Source organism: Scardinius erythrophthalmus, assembly GCF_964197995.2.
Source record: "Scardinius erythrophthalmus genome assembly, chromosome: 6".
In the NCBI taxonomy this organism is placed as follows: Eukaryota; Metazoa; Chordata; class Actinopteri; order Cypriniformes; family Leuciscidae; genus Scardinius; species Scardinius erythrophthalmus.
Genome location: NC_138226.1, coordinates 17284103 through 17305703, shown reverse-complemented (window position 1 = coordinate 17305703; position 21601 = coordinate 17284103). Strand labels below are relative to the sequence as shown.

Genomic DNA, 21601 nt, shown 5'->3' with positions numbered 1-21601 from the left:
GCAGGCCCCAGTGAGTTGGCATAGTGTACAAAGCATCCCAGCGAGCTGCAAGAATGCAGACAAAGAGTCCATTGTGTGCTTGAGTGAACCCCAGGCTCAGGACTCACATTGTTCAGCTGAGGTTTTCCAGGCTGCTAGGCCAACATACAGCCTTTGGAGGCGCAGTTACATTCCTCAGTCTGCTTCCAGCAAGCAGGACAGAAAGTAACTTCAAATATCAGATTTTAGAATAAAAACAGCCCATTGTCAGCATTCTAAAACTATCTCATCGATTCACTGCCAAAATTAGAGCTTTAAAAAAATGAAAAGTCAATAGTCAAACTCACTAAACAAACAGGTTGACCCAGCTCTAAAGTATGCTTGTCATGATTTGTAACACTGGGCTTTCCTGTGTAGGGCTTGGCTTCACTCCTCAAGAATTAGAGAACATACATGTGAAGCCAGAAAATTAATTGAACTTGAAACATCCACCTTCTTACTGAGCAGTGAAACATCGATTCAGCATTTATGGGTATCCAGGGTGACTGTTTGAAAGGCTTTTCTTTGGAGATGCACCAGATGGTCATTGCATGTTTGTGCAGCTTGCGAACTGTAAAGATATTTATGTCTCTTCTTTCTCAGAAGCAGAGTACTATAAAATAGGTTTGTTGTGTCTTTGTCCAGAGAGAAGCAGTGGTTTGTCTTTTGTACTTTGGTGCTTAATTTGTGTGAAGAGGAGACCAGAAAATATCAGTCCTTAAAAACAACAATTCAAGTAAAAAGAAAAGAAAAAAAAGCCTTTTTTAAAAGCTTAGCCTATTCGTTGTGGAAAAGTTTAGCATTATGTTCTGCCAAAAAAAAAAAATAATAATATTTACGCAAGTCATATGCATTTGGAAAAGCATGAGGTTGAATAAATTGATAACTTTCGCTATTCCTTAAAGTTTGTTTTAAGACTGGAATCTGTTCATTTAATGAGTTTGTTTACTCTTGGTTATGAAGTTTGGAACAGATCAAGATCCTCTAATTTATCAGTCACCACTAGTTCAGTTTATGTTGATCATTCCTTGTGTATGACAGATCAGAGGGAATCTTTAAAACAACAACAAAAAAGTAGTGCCAACTATCTGAAATAAGAAAAAAGTAAAAGAAGCAGATTACGGTCTTAGATTTAACTACAAGTCTATGGCATGTGAATCCCACTTGAAATGACTATTTCCTTGTCAAGCCTCAAAGAGGCCACCATTAGTAATCTACAGTGACCAGCCCAGAGATCGCAGTGATCCTTATCAGACGGATGAACAAAACCCAGTGCCTTCAGTAAACAGCTAACATCTATTAGGCCTTCCTCACTGCATTAATAAATAAAAATGTAACACAATGAAATATTTGGGTGCAAGACCACATAAGGGACTAAAATTGTTGCCTCAAAACCAAATATTAATATAAGCTGACCTCAACCATGAATGAGCTCCAAACCATCACATGTACACAGTGTGCACTGCAATAGCTGATTTAAAAAAGAAAAAGAGTCTAAAAACAGTTTGCAATATTGAGACATGACCACACTATGTTGCATGTTGCATTCAGAAAGTGGAGTCTGAATGGGTTGCAAACCACAGACAATTAGTAATTATTATTGGTGCAAGATCACTATGGTTATTTTAAAATATGGGTAGTTTACGCAATTAAAATGACAACAGATGAAATCCCAAGGGAACTTATACAAAATTTATTACACAGTAATACAGGTAGCACATAAATGTGCACATATTAACACAGACAACTAAAATGCACTAAAACATCAGTTAATGGAAATACTGAACTTTAGTTAGGAGTGGAGATAAGAAACGCAATAAACTGAATTTAACAACACACTCAGTCATACATCATACCTAACACATTCAGGTGGAGGTCAGAGAAAATCCTGCCAGAGGCTCAACCACAGCGTAAACAAAGGCATTAAGAAGCTGAGGGGATCAAGTCATTCACTGTCCACACAGCAGAGTCCTGCAAGCGGGACGGGTCAACCGCTAATATTTGATGTATGGGGTGGAATAATATTTACGTTGTCATTTGTGGTGCAGGTGCGGGTCGGGAATCAATAGGCATGGGCGGACTGCAGGTCCAATAGCCAAGACTATTTTGACTTAATTCGGTACCCACTTGATAGGCAGCTGCTTTCAGACGGTCCTGTGCTTATTTTTGTTCACACTCCGTAGTCTCTGAAGACCGTCAAAGGTTTCTAATTACAACGCGATTTGCAGCGTTGAGCACTGGCGTTTGCGCACTGCAACTGAAGTGATTGACAGCTTCAGTCATTAAGGGAGCGCTTTTTGCTCACTTTCTGTATATAATCTATTCGCAGATTTAAATGCAGAGTGAATCCGTTAAAATATCCCTGATATTATATGACAGTAAAAGCTCATATTTGGCTATATGTCCTTTTAATTTATGGAGACCTCTAAGCGTCTGTATAGCCTATTGTTTGATTGATGTAGCCTAAATTAGCCTGTATGGGCAGATTGTTCACATTATAGGCAAAAGTTTTGAATTGTCAACAGTCACATTCTCATCCTTTTTTCTTTTAATTATACCAGTGTTGGGCTGCATGTCTATTTTTCTTAAATGCATCAACTCTAATGTTGGTTTGATTGCTTGTGTTACATGAGAAAATAAATAATTCTTGTCTACCTGATGTAGCCTAGTAGATTTAATGCGGGTACTCTTCGGGTCGCGGCCTTTGTGTCAAACGGGTCGGGACAGGTATGGGTTTACCAAACAAACATGTCCCTTGCAGGACTCTGCCACACAGTCCAATGACTCCATGCTACTAGGGCTGAAACGATTAGTCGACGACTCGACATTATCGGAAAAAAGTGTCGACAAATATTTTTGATGTGGAAAACAGTGTAAGATACATCGCAGAGCAAAGAGGACACAGACAACGCGCCGACAGATAAGACAGAGCAGATTACTTTTGATATCAAATAAAGTCTCAGCTTTTAAATTCTGTCAATTTTCCTACAGAATTCAAACAATACATGTGGTTTTGGCACTCTTTAATGGTGGCGTGACAGATCACTGTAGCAGTTCAAGCGGCACGTGTCGTGAACCTATCATCTCTTCCTCTTTACTACTATTACAGCATGCAATAAACATGAACGAACATCACAAAGTATGTTGAAATTTACAGTCCAACTGAAATGAACCATCTCTCATGTAAATCACTTAATCAGTGTTTCAACCGCAGAAAGACGTTAATAAATGGCTTGTAAACAATGTCACAGAATGTTACCTTTACCTCAGGAAAACCGTTCAGAGACCATAAACTTGATAGTTAATAATAAAAAAGAACTCTAGAGGAGCATTTTTCTAAAAGAATATGCACAATATTACATATTCATATTTTTAATCATTAAAAAGTTTTACAATTTCCAGACTTAACAACAACACAGTACTACTCATTGTAACAGTTGGACTATTGATGACTTCTGAGGAGAAAGAAAACCTGAAGGAGATTCAGGTTCGAAATTCATTAAAAATACATTATAAAAAGCTGAGGTGATTTCCTTGTTTTATTTATTAGTTAAAATATAAACTCAATATTGTAACTAACTGCAAAAGTGGAATAATCGATCAAAACCTAATGATTAATTAGGAAAATAATCAATGATTAGTCAATTAATCGTCACAATAATCATTAGTTTAATCGATTATCAAAATAATCGTTTGTTGCAGGATTTTGGTGACTTATCATCCAGTGTCACTAATAAGTTATTGTTCACCCAAGTGTCCTGCATTGTTTCGCAAAAATCACGTCTGCTGTCCAGCAACAGAGAAATGACCAGGTGGTCACCCTATGACACTGTATACTATACAGTGTTAATATCACACTCAAACTGAGCAAAAATATGCAATTCAAATCTAATATTATTATTTATAAGTCCAAAAGTAAGATAATTGTCTGACAGCTTGTAAATCAATTAGATTTTTATAACAGTTACAATATAGCAGACTACTAACATAAAATGCTTATTATAAATATCAGTTGTCACTATATAATATATAAATGCTTAGTTTTGATGAGAAAAGCTCTCTAGTTTTATTTTTTGGGGGCAAAACATGTGCAATAATGCAATGAAATACAATGAAGGTTGAGAGATGTATAAATAAACATTCCTCAAAAACCTATTGGATCATATTTAATTCACACAAGCTAACATATTTTTTCTAAAAAAGGATGTATGGGTAATCAAGCAAACCTCTTCTGTCCATTAAATGTTTATCTTGAAATACTAATAACAATATAAAAGTTATTAGACTATGTTTACTTTCACAGCAAAAAGACATGTACCACGAACTAAAGGTAGACATTTTTGGATTTTTTTGCTAAAAAAAAGAATGACTATCAATCTGACGATAGAGTCAGGTTTTTTTCTGCATTTAAAACAATATTTAAATATTAGTCCCGCCAAAGATTAATTTGATGATATGACAATACCTGCCATTCTGAAGAACCAGTACCCGCTGATAGTCAGCTACTTTAAAACGGTCCCGTGATTATTTGTGTAAGCACTCCATGAAGAGTGTCAAATGTTTCTATTTACAATGTGTTTTTGCAGCGTTTAGCTTTGTAGCTAATCACAGAAATATCTGTTGAGCGTGTGAACGCAATAGTCAATCCGATGTTTAAATTAGTCAAAATGGTGTTTTTTGTTCAGCGCAAGTTTTGCCAGCTTGTGAATCCTAATTTGTTGTATAAACACAATGTCAATAAGTGATTCATTGCACAGCGCAGAGAGCTTCATTGCTAACGGGAGTTTTCGCATCAAATATGATACAATGTAGGCTTTATTCTGTCAAGATGCACTTGTAGGAAAAATGGCCGCAAACCCTCAGCTTGAACACAGCTTCTCATTTCACACGCTAAGACAGTAGACAACAGCAAAAACAACCTGTTTAATGACAAGCATCAGGTTGAGGGTGGAAAGGTACTGAAAACATAAATTATGTTCAGCACAAATAAGTTTTAAGTGGATGTGAGAAGTAAAAAAGCTTCTTTGAAGGAATTCCTAATCTTAACATAATTACAAAGTTGAGAGTAAAGACTTCTCATTTGTCAAGTAACAAGTGCTAAGCACATCTGTAGTCACTAAACAGTGATGTCTAGTTTCACTCTCTCAGGTTTTCAGCCTCAAACAACAACGAACAATGGAGAGCTTTCTCTCTGGCATACTGTCTGGAGTATCTGTCAAAGTACAGGCTGAAAACTGATGCCGATTCAACCTTGAGCTTTAATCAAGGACACCTTTTAACTAGAGCAACTCAAGAAAAACACTTCACAACTCAATCAAAAAAGAGTGCATCACAACAAGTACAACTGTTAAGAACACTGAAACTGACTAAACAAATAGGTCTGTTTATGAAAACCATAGTCAACCAAACACTGTGCAACACTTGTGCATTAGTCTACTCACCGGCAAGTCAACACTGACATCTGTGCCATCTAACAAAGAAACTCGGCAGGTGATGATGGACTTGGCATCTCCAGCAGCAGGGATGTGTGTTGTGGCTCGCTGGGCTTCCCTTTGTCGAGCTTTCTCTGCATGCTTGTGGATGGACCGCCGACCCAGAGTCCGGCGCAGGAAGCTCAGCATATTCAGGAAGATGTGTTAGTCCAGTCTGAAAGAAAGACCATCTCGGTCACACTCAGGCCAACCTCTGTGAAAATCTGAAATTGTTCTTACTACAGTAAACCTATGGTTAAGAAGTACCAATAGAAACTAAGACTGTATTAAAATCATAGCTGGCACCTTATTTCCTAATAAAAATTCACTTCAGTTTTTGTGTAGAATTGTACAGTAACTACTGAGTAATTTGTAATAAGAACATCACAAGTAAAACCATCAACAACTTCTTACCATAGTTATGTCACTGAGAATATAATTTCTATAAATTAAACGATGGTATTTATAATAATAATGGTCTAAGATATTTAGAGACCAACTACAACTATAGTTGTAGGCTACTAACTGTACTAAAGATACTATACTTAAATCTTCTGATTTTCTTTACAGCAAAATATCATTAAGGGTTACTTAGACAGTGATCGGTTCTTCCCTGTTCCTACAAGTTATTCAATACTTTGTCTTCAAATTACACACTCGTTTTACCAACACTGAAGCACCTTTTAAGAAAATAACGGCGGACACTGCTCTCATGCGTGCACGCGCATTATCCAAACTATTTCATGTTTCGATCAAAATTGTAGCGTACAGCTCACGATCACGCGCTGACTGACTGAACTCCGCTGACACCTGTTTGCGTAAGAAATACTGCACCTAACTGACATTTAACGGCGTAACGTTAACTATCTAAAAATGAGCTTTTAATGACACAAACAGCTAGAAATCAAAATACGGCTATACACCAGTGATTCATCTAATTTTGTTCCGATATATATCGCGTGCACCTCAGGGACAATCGCAATCGAGACGCTCGCGCGCAAGCGGCGCGAATCCACTTGTTGATCCTCAGTCAGACCAAAGACAAAAGCTATACTTACAACAGATTGATGAATATTCCGCCAATGAAAGAGTCCTCTAGCATCGGCTTTTATCAACAAACAACTCTGTGCTTTGAAATATCCATCTTCTAAGCCACAGTGTGGCACAGCCACCTTTTTTTCTTTCTTGTTTTTTAGATAAGTGTAACTGCTATTCTCCCTGCTCCGAAAGCTTGTGGGATGTGGGGGTGGCTGTTTTCACCTCAGGAAATGACGTCACGTAAATCCCTAAAAGTGGATTTACATTTAAAGGGACGGTCTTCTGCCGAATTCTCACAGGACTTTGTGTAACGGATTTGCATATGTCTCTTGTAAAAAGGTACTGTTGTGGTACATAGTAAAATGATAAAGAGGGAACCATTGTGGACATTATTGAGTGCACTTATTCAATCTCACATTCAGTCCCACTACTGGAACTGTGTTCTAGAAATACATTTGAAAGATATGAGGGTAGGCAGGCAGGCATAGATTCAGAGGCACTTTAAGGTACTTTAAGTATTACATACAACAATGCAACAATAAAAAAACAATGCATTGACACTTACTTTTTACTTTTGATACTTAAGTACTTTTAAAAACGAGTACTTCTGTACTTTTACTTGAGTCAAAAATCGGTCCTTACAACCTTTACTTTTGTAACGAAGTAATATTTGATCAGTAGTATCTGTATTTTCACTCAAGTAAGGAAGTGTGTACTTTGTCCACCTCTGATTATTATCAATGTTGAAAGTTTTTGCTGCTTAACATTTTTATTTATTTATTTTGTGTGGAAATGGTGGTACTTTTTTCAGGGTTCTTTGATTAATAGAAAGTTCAGTGAACAGCATTTATGTCCATTTATTAAATGTATTTATTAAACTTGTTAAAGCATTTATTAAATAAAATTTGTAACATTATGTCTTTACTGTCACCTTTGATCAATTTAATGATCAAATTCTTTGATGAATAAAAGTTTTAATTTCTCTCTTTTTTTAAATAAATGAATAAATAAATGCAGCTTTGGTGAGTATAAGAAACTTTCCAAACTTTTGACATGCACTGTATTTATTTTAAAAATGTATAGAATGGATTGGAAATGTATAATTTGCAGATATTATTGGGGAAAAAACCCTTAATTATTATAACTTGAAAAAAACATATTCTCTAGCTAAAACATGAGTAACACAACCCTCAAACTATCAGGTGCTCTGTATTTTGTTTTCCCAACAGCACCACCCACTGGTTACTGAGGGCTCGAAACTTCTGTAAAATTAGAAACCGAAATCAAAGGAATTAAAATGTACAAATATGCAATGTACAAACAACAGAATATATTTAATGCAAAGATGACCCAGATCACACACCTTATTTTATTTTAAAGACTTTCTTTTTAATATACAACATCGTATGTACACTATAATATTTTCATAAAAATGGACAAGTGGCACAACTTGACCTTGTTATTTGCAGCAAATAAATGTTAACACCAGTCTACATTGTACATCTTTGTTGAAAAAGTGCTGTCTTTCCCACAAGACAGGAGGCGCGTAGTTTCTCCCAAATTGCATGTCGCATTCCTGTTTTAAATGTCTTTTGGTAAAATCTGTAACCTGTTGAGCATAGAAAGGAATTGTTTGGTCTTAAAACCAAGGTTTTCCAGCAAGCATGACCACAGAGAAATGACAAATGAGTGACTGTAAAAGTAGATAGTACCTTACAAAGAGTAAAGGCATGGACAACTCTGCGCTCAACTACAGGCAACCTGTGAAACTGGGCAATGAGTTACACAATTCATTTTAGCAGACTTTGTGTTCCCTAAACTCTCAAACAGCAACATCTTAGCATGAGAAGCCAATGCTATTTTGTCAAAGTCAATGCCAATGTTGGATTTGATGGATTCTAAACATAAGACTGTTCAATAAAACTAGGGCTAAATTAAATAAACTAAATAAAATCATCGTCTGTACCAGGCACCAGCTCTAATGTGTTGAACCAGGCCTAGAGAAAACCTGAACATGTGATTTGGGCTATTACATTCACATTAACAGTTTTATAAAACACACTTACACACATACAGACAGCAGAGACATACAGTAATAACACATACTGGACACACTTTCAGCTGGCTAATGTTACAGAGATATTCTGCATGTGCAGTCTGCTACAAGAAATAAACAGGTCAACCATAAACAAACTCCAATCTGATCCCCCAACACAGTACTGCATTTGACACACTGTGGTGTGTAACGTTCAGATTTAACAAAACAAAAAGCAACATAGATATTACATCAACTACATGGGATACTAATCCCTTTAATAGAATATCTGATTTTAAATGATGAGGGAGTTCATCTTGAGGGAATGTTTGCTTCTGGAAAGATCAAATTTCTGAATGGCATTCTTCCTTCACCTAAACAGCAGTGTGAATTTAAAATATTTTATGAAAAGAATCAAATCGCATTTTAAATGCGTGAATTTGTGGCCCTGAATTTAATATTCAACAGCCTCACTGGTTCTTGCATTACATAACTAATTGTGTCAACTACTACCTGGGAGTAATATTTTCAGTAATTAAAGTTACATTTCAGTCTTTTCCTCACTCAAAGCTATTGTTTGGCTTCAGAAGATGTGGAATATAGTAAATATTATGTTTTGTTTTTTCTTGTAGGCTTTCATTGTATGAAAATGAGCAGCATGAACATTTCTCAAAACATTTGTTCCATTGACGAAAGAACATACGGGTTTTGAAAGACACAAGGGTGAGTAAATAATCAAAATATTATTCCTTCTGCATGAGAGGCTGAATCTTTTGCATCACAGCTGTAATGCAAAGTGCTTTAAAGTCCTTGTTGAGAGTATTTAAGTTTGACAGCAAACAGAAAAAAATATTGTCATAAGAAATACAAATTTTGATTTGTAAGTAGTTAGTTATGTTGCATGAGCAGGGCTCAAAAATTGAAACTAAAACAATAAATATTCCTAAAAAAATAATCATCTGCAGCACAGGCCTGGATGCGAGTTGTTTTGTGGATGTTGTTTGTCTCAAAATAATAGGTGACCATATATAAAAACTCATTCATTCATTCATGGGCCTGCCCTTACACACTTACATATGGCACCAGCAATCTCTTGACTATTTTCATTTTTAACATATATATTTGTCAAAACCCTGAACACTCAAAGTCCCAACAAGTACCTAATTCACCACTGTTAGATTTTATTTTTTTGTCCTTTCTTTCTCTCCTCATTAAAGCTTGGCATATAGTCTCTTTGCCAGCATAAAGTGCAGCAGTGCTTTGTTTATGTCATGTGTTCCTGGCTCGAGATACTTCTCCGTCGCTCTGTCGTGAAGCTGCGATATCATCACATGGAGAAGATCCTGTCAGTGAATTTCAGCATAATTTTCAGGAAAAGCTGGCATCGCATTAGTTGGATTCGTACAGCGTGGACTTGAGCGGTTTCACCACTCCCTCCTCGTAAACCTTCAGTATGGCCTCGCACACAAACTTGAACTGGCTCTGAGAAGACAGAGAACAGAGGGGAAGTCACAGTGAATGGAAGATGAGTCAGTCTATCAAGCAAGAGCAGCCAAGCGTGACGATAGTAGCTGAAACTGGGATGAGAGCATAATTCATGGACTGTGTCTGTGTGTGAGAGAGATAAAGAGAGAGAAAGCAAGATGGAAGAATGCATATACAGTAGAAACACCGTGGACATTTTTTGTATGTTAAGAAGCAGACGGTAAGATGTGGATAATCAAAAGTATATTTCTCGGGTCCCTCCTTCAAAATAAGTCTTTAAACCAATGTATTGTCCACCAAGTGAAGGCAGAGAAGAAACAGCACATCTCTCCTAAACATATAAATAATTTGTTTAAAACTCCAACCTTGTGTACACTACGTTTGGAGTCAGTCAGGTTTTTTAATGTCTCTTCTCTTGCACAGCAAGACTGCATTGATCAAACATAAATGCAGTAAAAATAGTAATATTGCCCTTATATTAATATCATTACAACTTAAAATAATAGTTTTCTATTTTAATATATTTTAAAATGTAATTTATACCTGTGATGGCAAAGCTAAATTTTTCAGCTGCCATTATTCCAGTTTACACTGCCACATGATCCTTCAGAAATCATTCTAATATGTTGATTTGCTGCTCAAAGTAACATTTCTTACTATGTTGCAATGTTGAAAATAGTTGTGCTGCTTAATATTTTTGTGGAAACTGTGATACATTTTTTTAGGATTCTTTGTTAAATAGAAAGTAAAAAAAAAAAAACATTTATTTGAAATATATGTTTTGTAATAATAATAATTGATAATTTGATCACTTTAATGTATGCTTACTGAGTACAATTAATAATAATTCTTCAAAAAAAAAATATTTCTGACCCCAAACATTTAAATGGTAGTGTATGAGCAATAGAAAGAGTGATGCTTTAGCAACACCACTAATGAAAAAGAACAGAGTGGGCATGTAGTGCACAAGTGTTTTCACAGAGCATCAGCCCTTTCTTCTTCCTGTTGTCTAATTAGTGTTGTCTCATGGTCAGCAGCCTCTGGGCAGACAGGCCTCATTCATGTATCATGCTGAAATCACAGCTGCATCATTGTCTCAAGCTTTGGGAGTCCCAGCCTGGATAAGAACCCCTGCTACAGCAACTCTTCTTCACATTATGTGTGAAAACCTCACGGCATTTTAAATGTCACTTCAATTGATTTTTTCAGTTGTTCAATTAACATGTTGTTCATAACATTTTTCAGTTGTTCATAACATTGGCTGTGCCGTATTCAGCCATGTCTTAGCAAATTAAGACAGAAAGCCAATGATAAACCCTTAATGGATGACTGATATGACAGGACAAAAGAGGGTGGGCGGGACTTACAGGCGTCTGAATCATCATGGCCCTCTGATCCCGCATGGTTCTCACAATGTCTAACGGATACACCGGCTGACTGCACTCCATCAGACACATTGCCGTCTCCATGGTGATGAGAACTCCTGTCCGGCCAATCCCAGCACTGGAACGAAGCAGAGGGAGGGAGAGAGGAAAAACTTGATTACACTTTGATTCTCTTTGAATAACTACATTTAAAAACTACTTTGTGATATAGATATATGAAATACCTGCAGTGGACCACAACAGGCTCGTCTTTCCCAGCTCGTTTATTCCGGACCAGAGCCACGAAATCCAGGAAGTCCGTTGAGTCATCTGGTACACCGTGATCAGGCCATGCCAGGTACTGGATTTGGGTCAATTCCCTGCTCTCCCCACTCTAACAGCACAAAAAACAAAACAGCAAACAAAAAAATTACATGGTTATAATGGCATCATAGCAAATGATACACTGTAAACAAGATCCCAGAGTCCAATATTAACATTTTCCAAGTACCTACTGCAAATAAACATTGGCGGGAAGTGATAGTTCACCCCCAAAAAAATGGAAATTGTGTCAACATTTACTCACCCTCATGTTGTTACTTTATTTCTTCTGTGGAACATAAAAGAATACATTTTGAGAAATGTATTTTTTTCCCGTCTATAAGTCAATGGGCACCAAAACTGTTTGGTTACCAACTTTCTTCAAAATATCTTCTTTTGTGTTCCACAGAAGACAGAATGCCACACAGGTTCAGAATGACATGAGGGTGAGTAAATTATGATTTTTTTTTATTTTTGGATGAACCATCCCTTTAAGCAAGTAAATCAAACACCAATTTGTAACTCTATTAGGAACTGCAACATTACATGGTTCAAGTCTAATTAAGAATGATACTGACTGTTGACAAGCAAATCTGTGATACACTCACCTCAATGTGAGCAAGAGTCATATCTCGAACCAAGAAAGCAGAGTTTCCCTCCTCAGTCTGGCAGGAAACCTGAAAGCCGCCGTACGTAGCGCTACCTGAGGGGTTCGGCCAGTACTGATGGCACTTCACCTGCGGTAGAAAGGGATAGAATGATGTTAGCTCAAAAAGTTAAAAAAAGACATAAAAATGAATGTCAAACATCAAGAGGTATACATACACGTCCTCGTTCAACCTGAGTAGTAAGCATGACTACCATAGAGGAGCCCTGCTCCCATGTCATCTGCCAGAAATCCGGGCATGTGTTGGGCAGCGGCCCCTGGCAGGCGATATAGCGGTTTATGAGACGGGAGGCAGGGATTTCCATCTGCGAACATGACAGTACAACATTACGAGAGTCTATTAATCACAGTCCATCTTTCGCCGGGCGCTTGAGTTTGCAGCGAGATAAAAGAATAATTATGAGCTACTCACATTGATGTAATTTGCATTGATGTAGTCAAATGTGCCTTTCAAGATGACTCTAGTAGCATCATCTGACAAGAAAACAACAAAAACTGATTCATTTTTTTTTTCCACTGGTTATCAGTACAAAGGAACGGCGTGAAGCAATACTCACAAGGTGAGATGTCTCTGTAGCGGTTTTTGGAAATATTCTGAGGTAATTTGGCACATGACATTGTCATTCCAGGCCTTTTCCGATACAGTTGCTTTAAAACAAAACAAAAACAGTCAGTCTACAAAAATCCCATTGAATGAAAACTCATTAATGGACACAAAACTTTAAGTATGACCTTCAGTATTCATGCCTTCTTTTCAACTTTCAAGTATTAGACCAGAAATTTCATACATTCAATTTTCCTTAACAAAACATGAACTGTGGGCAGACACTACAGATAGCTGAACATGTTTTTGCACATGGGACGCTGGGTAGTGGAATAAAAATTTTTTTTTTTTTTAAATGTTGAACTTTAAACTTGAGCTCTGCCATTTTTAGTCTTGCACGAGACGTGAGCGTAATGGTCAAACATGTCCATTTAGTGCATTTTTACATATAAAATCAACAGAAAGGAAGTGCAGTGGAATGCAAAACGCATTCTGTGGGAATGACTGCTTACTCTTATTATCAAAGAATTTCAATAATGTATTACTTCAAGGACACATTCCACCCGGTGCTTTGTGTGTAAATCCATGCATGGCCACATAAACGTACAATGAGCAAAAGCATGCATCCCATCTTTTTTTTTAATTGCAAATTTTATCAACATACACATACACAAACCTTACACACACTAACAGGAAGATTTTAGAGCTGCCTAATGAAAGACAGGAAGTAATAGGAAGTTCTTTTGATATGACCACATCCTGAATAACACTGATTGCTCTTGATTTCACAGCATTCTGTAAATGAGCAATTTAGATAAACAATAGCATATGAGCTTAAACTGCCTTTTTCCTGTGGAGAACAGAAGACAGCTTTTTTAATCATTGATGGAGTAAAAGCATTTGATCGTAAAGATCGAATTACTTGAAACCTGGATTCTGTGCTACTAAAAAAAAAAAAACATGAACTTAGTTAGAACTCAAAAGAATGAGTGACAATAATCAGTTTGTTAACTCACATCAAACTGGGATAGTATAGTAGCATTGTTAAGACCCTCCTTTAACTGCAGCATCGAGTCCCTCCAGGCGTCCTGGTCCAGCTGTGATGGGTCTGTGGGAGATTTCTCTGGGATGTACTGAAAATCAGGCTCTGTCTCCAGTTTCTCCTCAACTACATCATAGATAGCTACATACAGAGAAACAGTTATTGGGATGGCAGCTAAGTCCACATGGTGTAAAGGACAATAAATAATTTACCCCCAACAAAAGCCATAAAAAGTGAATGAATTACATCAAAGGCTGTCTTTATACTTAAGTTTGGAAATCATAATTATAATGTGTGCATTTGAAGTGATTTTGGTCAAAATAAAATGGACGGTGTACAACTAAATCCATGATTCTTTAATCATCGCGCCCCAATTCAAAGAGGTTTCAATAGAAACATTTGAACATTCTTCAACTCTCGGCGACCTGTAAAAACGCCGAACGCTGAGCGCTTCAGCGTGAAAAAAAAAACGCTCAGCGTCTCGATCGTTACTCATGGCGTTTTAAAAACGCGGCGCTCCCATTGAAAACAATTGAAAAAATACACCAGACGTGACACACGGCTTAAGACTTTTTCAAAAGACTTTTATACAGCAAGGATGAATTGATCAAAAGTGAGTACACTGTTTGTAGAGTACATCTAATTAAAAATTAATGCTGCTCTTCTGAACTTTCTATTCATCAAATAATTATATAAAAAATATTATCACAGTTTCCACAAAAAAATATTAAGCAGCAAAATATTTAAGAAATAATACTACATTTTTCTGCACCAAATCAGCATATTATAATGATCTTTTCATGATCAAAACTGAATGAATGGCTGCTGAAAAAATTCAGCTTTGCCATCACAGTAATAAATTAAATTTTATTCTAATATATTAACATAAGATTGGCAATTTTAACTGTATTTTTACTGTATTTATAATCAAATAAATGCAGCCTTGGTGAGTCTAAGAGACTTTTCAAAAACGTAAAAAAAAATCGTATAAACCCCTAACTTTTGAATGGTAGTGAAGTCATTTCAACATGACTTGAAGGCAACAAAAGATTTGTTTATTAATCAGGTGAGTGCTCACCGTTGGGCCGCACCAACAGGAGGAGCTCCCCGGAATGGCTCTCACAGCTGGCCTTGATGAACAAGACCACCTGATCATGCGTGTGCTCTGCAATATCTCGACCGTTGATCAGCACAACCTGATCGCCCTCGTTCAGTCGAGGCACACACAAATCAGCCTGGAGAAGAGACAAAGACAGAAAATTATGAAATTCAAACTACTTGCCCCTAGATGACAGATGAGATCTTAATTCTTCATTTGGACTGTTCTAATATCAAGTCAGAAATATCAACTAGGAAAACTCCATATGCAATTTTGAATGAAAAGCAGCATAAATCCTTCAACAAAGGCATAAACCAAACATTGACACACAGGGCAGTTCACTGCTAATCCTATAGAGGTCACTCTTCAATTAATCTTTCCTTATTGTCTTCAGTTTTAATCCATTCCCAGCTGCCCTATAAAGGGTAATACTACAGTATTTACAACAATAAACAATTAAACATACCGATGTCCCAGGTGCTACTCGAGACACAATAATGGGCATCTTCTGATCAGAGCCACCCTAAAAAGGAGAGAAGGAGAGAGAGAAAGTTGATTTCTAAGAGGCAATGGAATCATTAAATCATCAACAATCAGTTACAATAAATGACATTTACCTTCACATTAAACCCAAATCTCCCGTTCTCATCCGGTTTCATTTTGATCAGGACAAGGTTGTCATGAGGAATGACACCATTGGGCTAAACATTTGAGAGAAAAAAATAACGATAATGTCAATATTTGAGTGTCATTTTTTGTTCAAGTTTTCAATTTAAAACAGCACATTGCATTTGTTTTATCACATTTGCATTAATTTTCTATTAAAGGCAGGGTAGGTAGGATTTTTCAAAAAAAAAAAAAAAACATTCCAAATTTGTTTAAACTGTCTTTACATACCAATACATAATTAAAATGTAAGTACTCTGAAAAAGAGAGTATAAAAATCGAGTGTCTGTAGACCTCTCAAGACTGTTGTAAACACAGGTAATTATTTCCATTCACTCCACCCCCTCCCTTCTGAGCTCCTTCCAAAGCCACGCCCCCAAAACACATGAACGCGCGACGCCCAAACGCTCAGGCTCAGCTGGAAGACGCATTTATTTACCTGAGACGAAGGAGCGCAGTGCATGCAGTGACATCATGTCAGAATCACATGTAATAAAATACCTAACTTTATCACTATAAATATAAACAAATAAGATTTATTTTAGTACTCACTATCAAGCTAGCATATCGATACTGGTAAAGTTTAAAATATACTTTGTTTGATTCTGCAACAAGGTATATTTATAGGTAACGAGCTATATTTATAAGGCAAAGCTAAAAACAGGTTGCATTGATACACGTTTTTCCATTACCATCAGTTACACTGTGATGAAGGTGAATTTCGTGTAAGATTCATAACATATACGGTGTTTTGCGAGTTTCCATAATGAAAACATTGTTGACTCTAATGAGGACTACACTCCGGAGACAAGTACCGCATCGTCGGTTCGAGGACAGGTCCGGGGGCGAGGGCGAGCCAGAGGAGGTCGTTCAAGAGTGCGGGCAACCAGGGTCCGAGGAAGTAGTTTTTGCCTTGTTTGCCTTCGCTGACTGAATATGCAGGTGCTTTGAATTTTGAATGCTCTTTCTCTGCCATAATTTTACTCTTCGTAGGTTCCGCGCCTCTCTTTTGCACTCCTCAAATCAAACGGGTGCGCGCACATATGGGCAGATCTAGCAACAGGGGTGGTAGCCATGGTTGCGAGAGTAAGTGACAGTCGCCCAAACCAACCAATTGTTTCGTCCCGAATGGAAATAATGAGCTGTGTTTATTGCAGATTAAAAGGTCTACAGTCACTCGATTTTTATACTCTCTTTTTCAGAGCACTTACATTTTAATTATGTATTGGTATATAAAGACAGTTTAAACAAATTTGAAAAAAAGTTTTTTATAAAAATCCTACCTACCCTACCTTTAAGTACAGGATTCTATCCTCAGGTTTTTAAAGCATTGTATAACTTGGCACCTTCCTACATTTTCTTGCTTGCTTCATTTCTTCCTTCTTACAGTTTCTGATCATGTTTCAAATCATTGTTTGAGCTATTTCATTGGCACATCTTCACCTGATCTCAGACCGCTTATAAGCCATTACGCCCCCAAAATCTGGAAAATCTTACCAAGTTCCAAGCGATCACAATAGCTTTTTGAAAACATCTAAGTTAGTTAGCTTTTGAATAAAACATTGAAACCCTTTTAGTCACTGCACTGATTTTTTTAAGCTTTTTTCACCTCTATTATTTTATATAAATCTTTTGATTTCATCCTTATTTTGTATTTGTTTGTTTTTTAAATATTGCATACTGAAAGAATGAAGCACTTTGGCCTGCATTTTATGTATGAAAAATACTACATACATAAAATGCTTTATTAGTTTTCACAAACGTAGTGTTTATCTTAAAAGACAGAAAATATCTTAACAGATAAAAAACATGTGAAATATTAACTTTCACTGAGGCAGTGAAACTGATTTATGTGCAAGGAACTGCGTGCACCAAACCACCCAGTGTTTTATAACTTTTTGAGAGAGCAACCACATCAGCGGTGTACCATAGAAGGGAGGGACGCTGGACTATTAATGCCAACTTTGGAAAAAGGAACAACAAAGCAGCACAAAGAGTCTGGGTCGAGTGAGTCAGTGGATGTATTCTTACCATGGTCTTGTCTGTTGCTATGGGGACATCGTACATTTCGTTGATGTGGTTGTCCAAGTCCTGTTGGGAGTGGGACAGTATAAGCTGGCTCAGGTTCTTCCGGGACTGTTTGGGTGGGAGGGCAGGAGGCGGTCCTTCGACGCCTTCCGGAGACCTATTATATTCAGGGAGAATAAAAATATATATAATAAATATAAATATATTTATGCTTGCATTTCATTGAGAAGAGCATCTTTAAAACATCTCCTTTCGATTTGCTAAATAAAAAGAAAATTATACATGTTTGGATCAACACGAGGGTGAGTAAATGATGTCAATGTTCATTTTGTGGTGAAATATCCCTTTAATAAAAGGGTTCCAATACCATCATTTTTGTCCAACACATGAATGAAGCTTAGCAGTAGCAAAAAGCTAGCAGAGACATCAAACAGTTTTAGCACAGTTTAGCTCAATATATTTTATTCATTTGAACTGAACACATTATACTGTGACAATCCAGTGAACCACTGAATTATTCAACACATTGTTTTAGCTTTCACACTTGGGCACACACTTCCAATGAACACCACACCATGGGGGTCACGAGTATCTGAGTGTGTGTTTGGATATGGGGTATACGAGTGTGCGCATCTCAATGTGTGTGTCGGCTCTTACTGACCCCGTTAGGCTTTTTTTTTTATTCTAGTCATGTTTTCACCCCAGCAGCCGTGGCTTGTCAAAATATTCATCCAAAATATAGATAAACTATATAAACTGAATCAATCAATCAATTGTAAATGTGTTCAGCATTCTGCAACAAATATTTTTCAGATTTTAAGTCGTAAAGTGAGAAGGATATATTAAAACTTAATGTATGGCTTCGGCAGGCATGTATAATGATACTAAGTGAGGCAGCGGGTTCCTGAGCCCTCCCCAGCTCTACAGCGCCCCATAGGTTTCCAATGTAAATATGTGGTGAAAAATAGAACTGCAGCGTGATCTGATTGAGAGCCATTGGGGCAGATTTCAATTTCGGATTTTTTTTTATTAGTAAGCTTCAGCTTTGTGTATATTAGTCTGCATCAGGTCAGTAACTAGTTGGCATGTCTGTTCTTCCTATGTGGACTAGCGTTTTAAATTAATGAAAGTATAAATCCTTAAGCGTGCTCATGTAAATAGCTTTTTATAGTTCTGTTGTGTTTGTTTTATGTTTGAGAATAGACATGGCTTTCTTTTCCTCACTGGAATTCCTCCACAACTTGTAATATTTTAAAACAACATTTGGAGGCAATAAATACTACATTAAGGCAATTCTATGCATGTGTCGTGTATACTTACAGCCTGTCAGTCAACACTAGAGTGCCACTCTCAGGCTGAATAACACAACCTCTGCCAAAAGTGTTCTGTGTGCGTTCTGCGATTAGAATATAAGGCTTACAAATGTTTATTATAAACTAGCGCTAACCCAGAATCTGCCCTGGTTAAATTTACAGTCAGGAGCCGCTACTGCACCCTAGCATGGTGTCAGAAAGTGACCCAAACTGAACACATCACACACATACAGAGCAGTTGAGCAGGCCAAAGGTCACAGAGCAAATGTCTGTTTATCTACAGACAGCAGGGACATACAACACAACCAGTGTAGTCCAATTCTCAAACAAATGATTCGTATGAGCCGAATAGTTTCATGAATCGAGAATGCTATATAAAAAAAAAAATTATAAAAAAAAGATTTTAGTTCAGTTCTGCTGCTGGGTTCTGAGTATCTACAGCAGGTGGTTATATCATCATTTGGAACTGTGACAGGCTAACAAGTATCAGTGTGTGTGTGTGTGTGTGTGTGTGTGTGTGTGTGTGTGTGTGTGTGTGTGTGTGTGTGTGTGTGTGTGTGTGTGTGTGTGTGTGTGTGTGTGTGTGTGTGTGTGTGTGTGTCTACATGTTGGTCTATTCTTTAGGTGAACAGGGAGATAAAACAGAAGAGAAAGCATTTCATGCATTGTGGAGCATGAGCTATGCATAAATCTGTGTGTTATGAAATATATATTCATATTCAGTTCCTTTGAATGATATATAAATAAACTAAGAAAGCAGAAAGATGAATGACATTTACCGGCCCAATAAACATCTCCAACACAGACCCTAAGATATGCCAAACTCTCACTTCCCGATTACAGTGAATAGCCTTTTACACATACGGTCTCTTTAAGGGTAAACTGACAGTAAATTACCGTTTAGAGTTCACGGGAACAGGACCTTTTCCAAAATACGGCAAATCAGTTCTGGCAATTTTCCAGTTTGAGAAGTTGTAACATTACTAGTAAATTAATGGTATGATGCAATATGTGAGAAAAAAAAAAGGATTACTCAGGGTTAGGTCACGACGTGCTGACATAAGAAGCCTGCTTTGGGCCAATCATAAAGCTCTGCCGGAGATGTTTACAGTAAGATCTGCTGCTTTTAATTGTTTTTCTATGTAAACGTGCTAGACAGACCATTCTGACCATTGCGCCACGTCACACTAAAGACCTAGCCTTCATTTTCGCACTATAGCTTAGTTACGGCTGTACTATAGTAACTACAGTGTTATGCATCTCATGTTTTTAAGAGCAAAACGCATTCTCTGTGATCATCCCCTTACGCCTGACACTCAGAAGTTAGTGAAACTAAAGTGCTTCTATTCAGTGCAGTGTTTAATTTCTGATGATTGACATTACAGAGTTTGCCAGTATTCTGGTACTGAAGTGTAAATACCTTTCCGGTAATAAGACTGAACACCGATGCTTGTGTGAACAGCACGTTTATCTATTTACAGGAAAAGTCAATCTGGTAATTTTACTGGGTTTAATGTGTAAAAACATATTTTATATTCTATAAAATAATATATTTTACACTTTACACATTTTTTGTGTGAAGATAATTTAACTACAACCGTGTCCGAACACACATTTGATGTATAATACACATTTAGAACCAGATGTTGGACTTTTATTGTGGGCGGGGCTATCCAAAGCAATTTGAATTCAGCAGATGCTTTTATCCAAATTGACTTACAAAAGCAAAACATAAGCAATTCATCACAGAGCCGACAATATTCATAGCATATGAATATTGGTAGGTCAGCAATACCACATAATTAGAAACCAAGCACTTGACAAAACGTCCAATTGCACATTATATTCTGTGCGGCTGGTTAGGACATGGTGTTGTGCTATTTTATATATGTTAAACGGTATACATTTTAACACATAAACGAGGGGAAAAAAAGAATAGAATGAATGAACTTTTGTATAAATAAATAGCAAGCATTGTAAGAATGCTCACCAATCAAAATCTAACTCGAACCAAAAAATACCTTCTGACTCCTTATATCCTCCTGCCATTACATTCTGACAAATGACCTTTAAAAATGGCATATAAATACAGCTCAATCTTTCAATAAAATTTTTTTTTTTATTTTGTGACACTGCAGGCGCTATCAAATTATTTTGAGCCGTAATACTAATTTAAAAAGCAATCAAAGAACAATAATGTTTTTTTTTCTTTTTTTTTTTTGCCTCAGCACATCATCAGACATGTTATGTGGTGATGCCCCCAACCGTAAACAGGTCAATTCTAAAACGGTTTAAAGAGTGAAACAAAGGAAAGGGGGTGGGGTGTTATATTTCAATTAAACTAGCTCAGCAAACAAAGTCAAAACCACCACATGTCATGCAAATAGCCTATCTGCCACTGGCAATGTCATTAGGCTTAAGTATACTGCAGACCTATTCAAGAGGATCACAAAAGGCTTGACATGTTTACCATGCACCGTTAAAAACCAAAGCTCTGTGCCCTACACTAT

At 36.9% G+C, this 21601-nt stretch overlaps 2 protein-coding genes across 10 annotated transcripts in view; both read right to left on the bottom strand.

Annotated features, from left to right (window-relative positions):
• epb41l5 (erythrocyte membrane protein band 4.1 like 5) overlaps nt 1-6759 on the bottom strand; it is a 44291-nt gene extending 37532 nt beyond the window's left edge. For 5 of the 6 annotated variants that reach the window (XM_081368676.1, XM_081368677.1, XM_081368679.1 and 2 more), the window contains exons 1-2: nt 6548-6752; nt 5460-5664 (exon numbers count right to left, since the gene is read on the bottom strand). In XM_081368676.1, coding sequence (XP_081224802.1) covers nt 5460-5639 — 180 coding nt within the window. In that variant the 5' untranslated portion in view covers nt 5640-5664; nt 6548-6752. Of the gene's footprint in view, nt 1-5459; nt 5665-6547 lie in introns of all 6 variants that reach the window. The other variant, XM_081368680.1, reaches the window with a different exon arrangement.
• Nucleotides 6760-7837: 1078 nt separating this feature from the next.
• The window catches only part of ptpn4a (protein tyrosine phosphatase non-receptor type 4a), a 57875-nt gene continuing 44111 nt past the window's right edge, over nt 7838-21601 (bottom strand). For 3 of the 4 annotated variants that reach the window (XM_081369607.1, XM_081369608.1, XM_081369609.1), the window contains exons 16-27: nt 17782-17935; nt 15702-15785; nt 15551-15607; nt 15064-15220; nt 13960-14126; nt 12957-13047; nt 12812-12873; nt 12558-12704; nt 12341-12469; nt 11657-11805; nt 11415-11550; nt 7838-10044 (exon numbers count right to left, since the gene is read on the bottom strand). In XM_081369607.1, coding sequence (XP_081225733.1) covers nt 9952-10044; nt 11415-11550; nt 11657-11805; nt 12341-12469; nt 12558-12704; nt 12812-12873; nt 12957-13047; nt 13960-14126; nt 15064-15220; nt 15551-15607; nt 15702-15785; nt 17782-17935 — 1426 coding nt within the window. In that variant the 3' untranslated portion in view covers nt 7838-9951. Of the gene's footprint in view, nt 10045-11414; nt 11551-11656; nt 11806-11997; nt 12022-12340; nt 12470-12557; nt 12705-12811; nt 12874-12956; nt 13048-13959; nt 14127-15063; nt 15221-15550; nt 15608-15701; nt 15786-17781; nt 17936-21601 lie in introns of those variants that run through there. The other variant, XM_081369610.1, reaches the window with a different exon arrangement.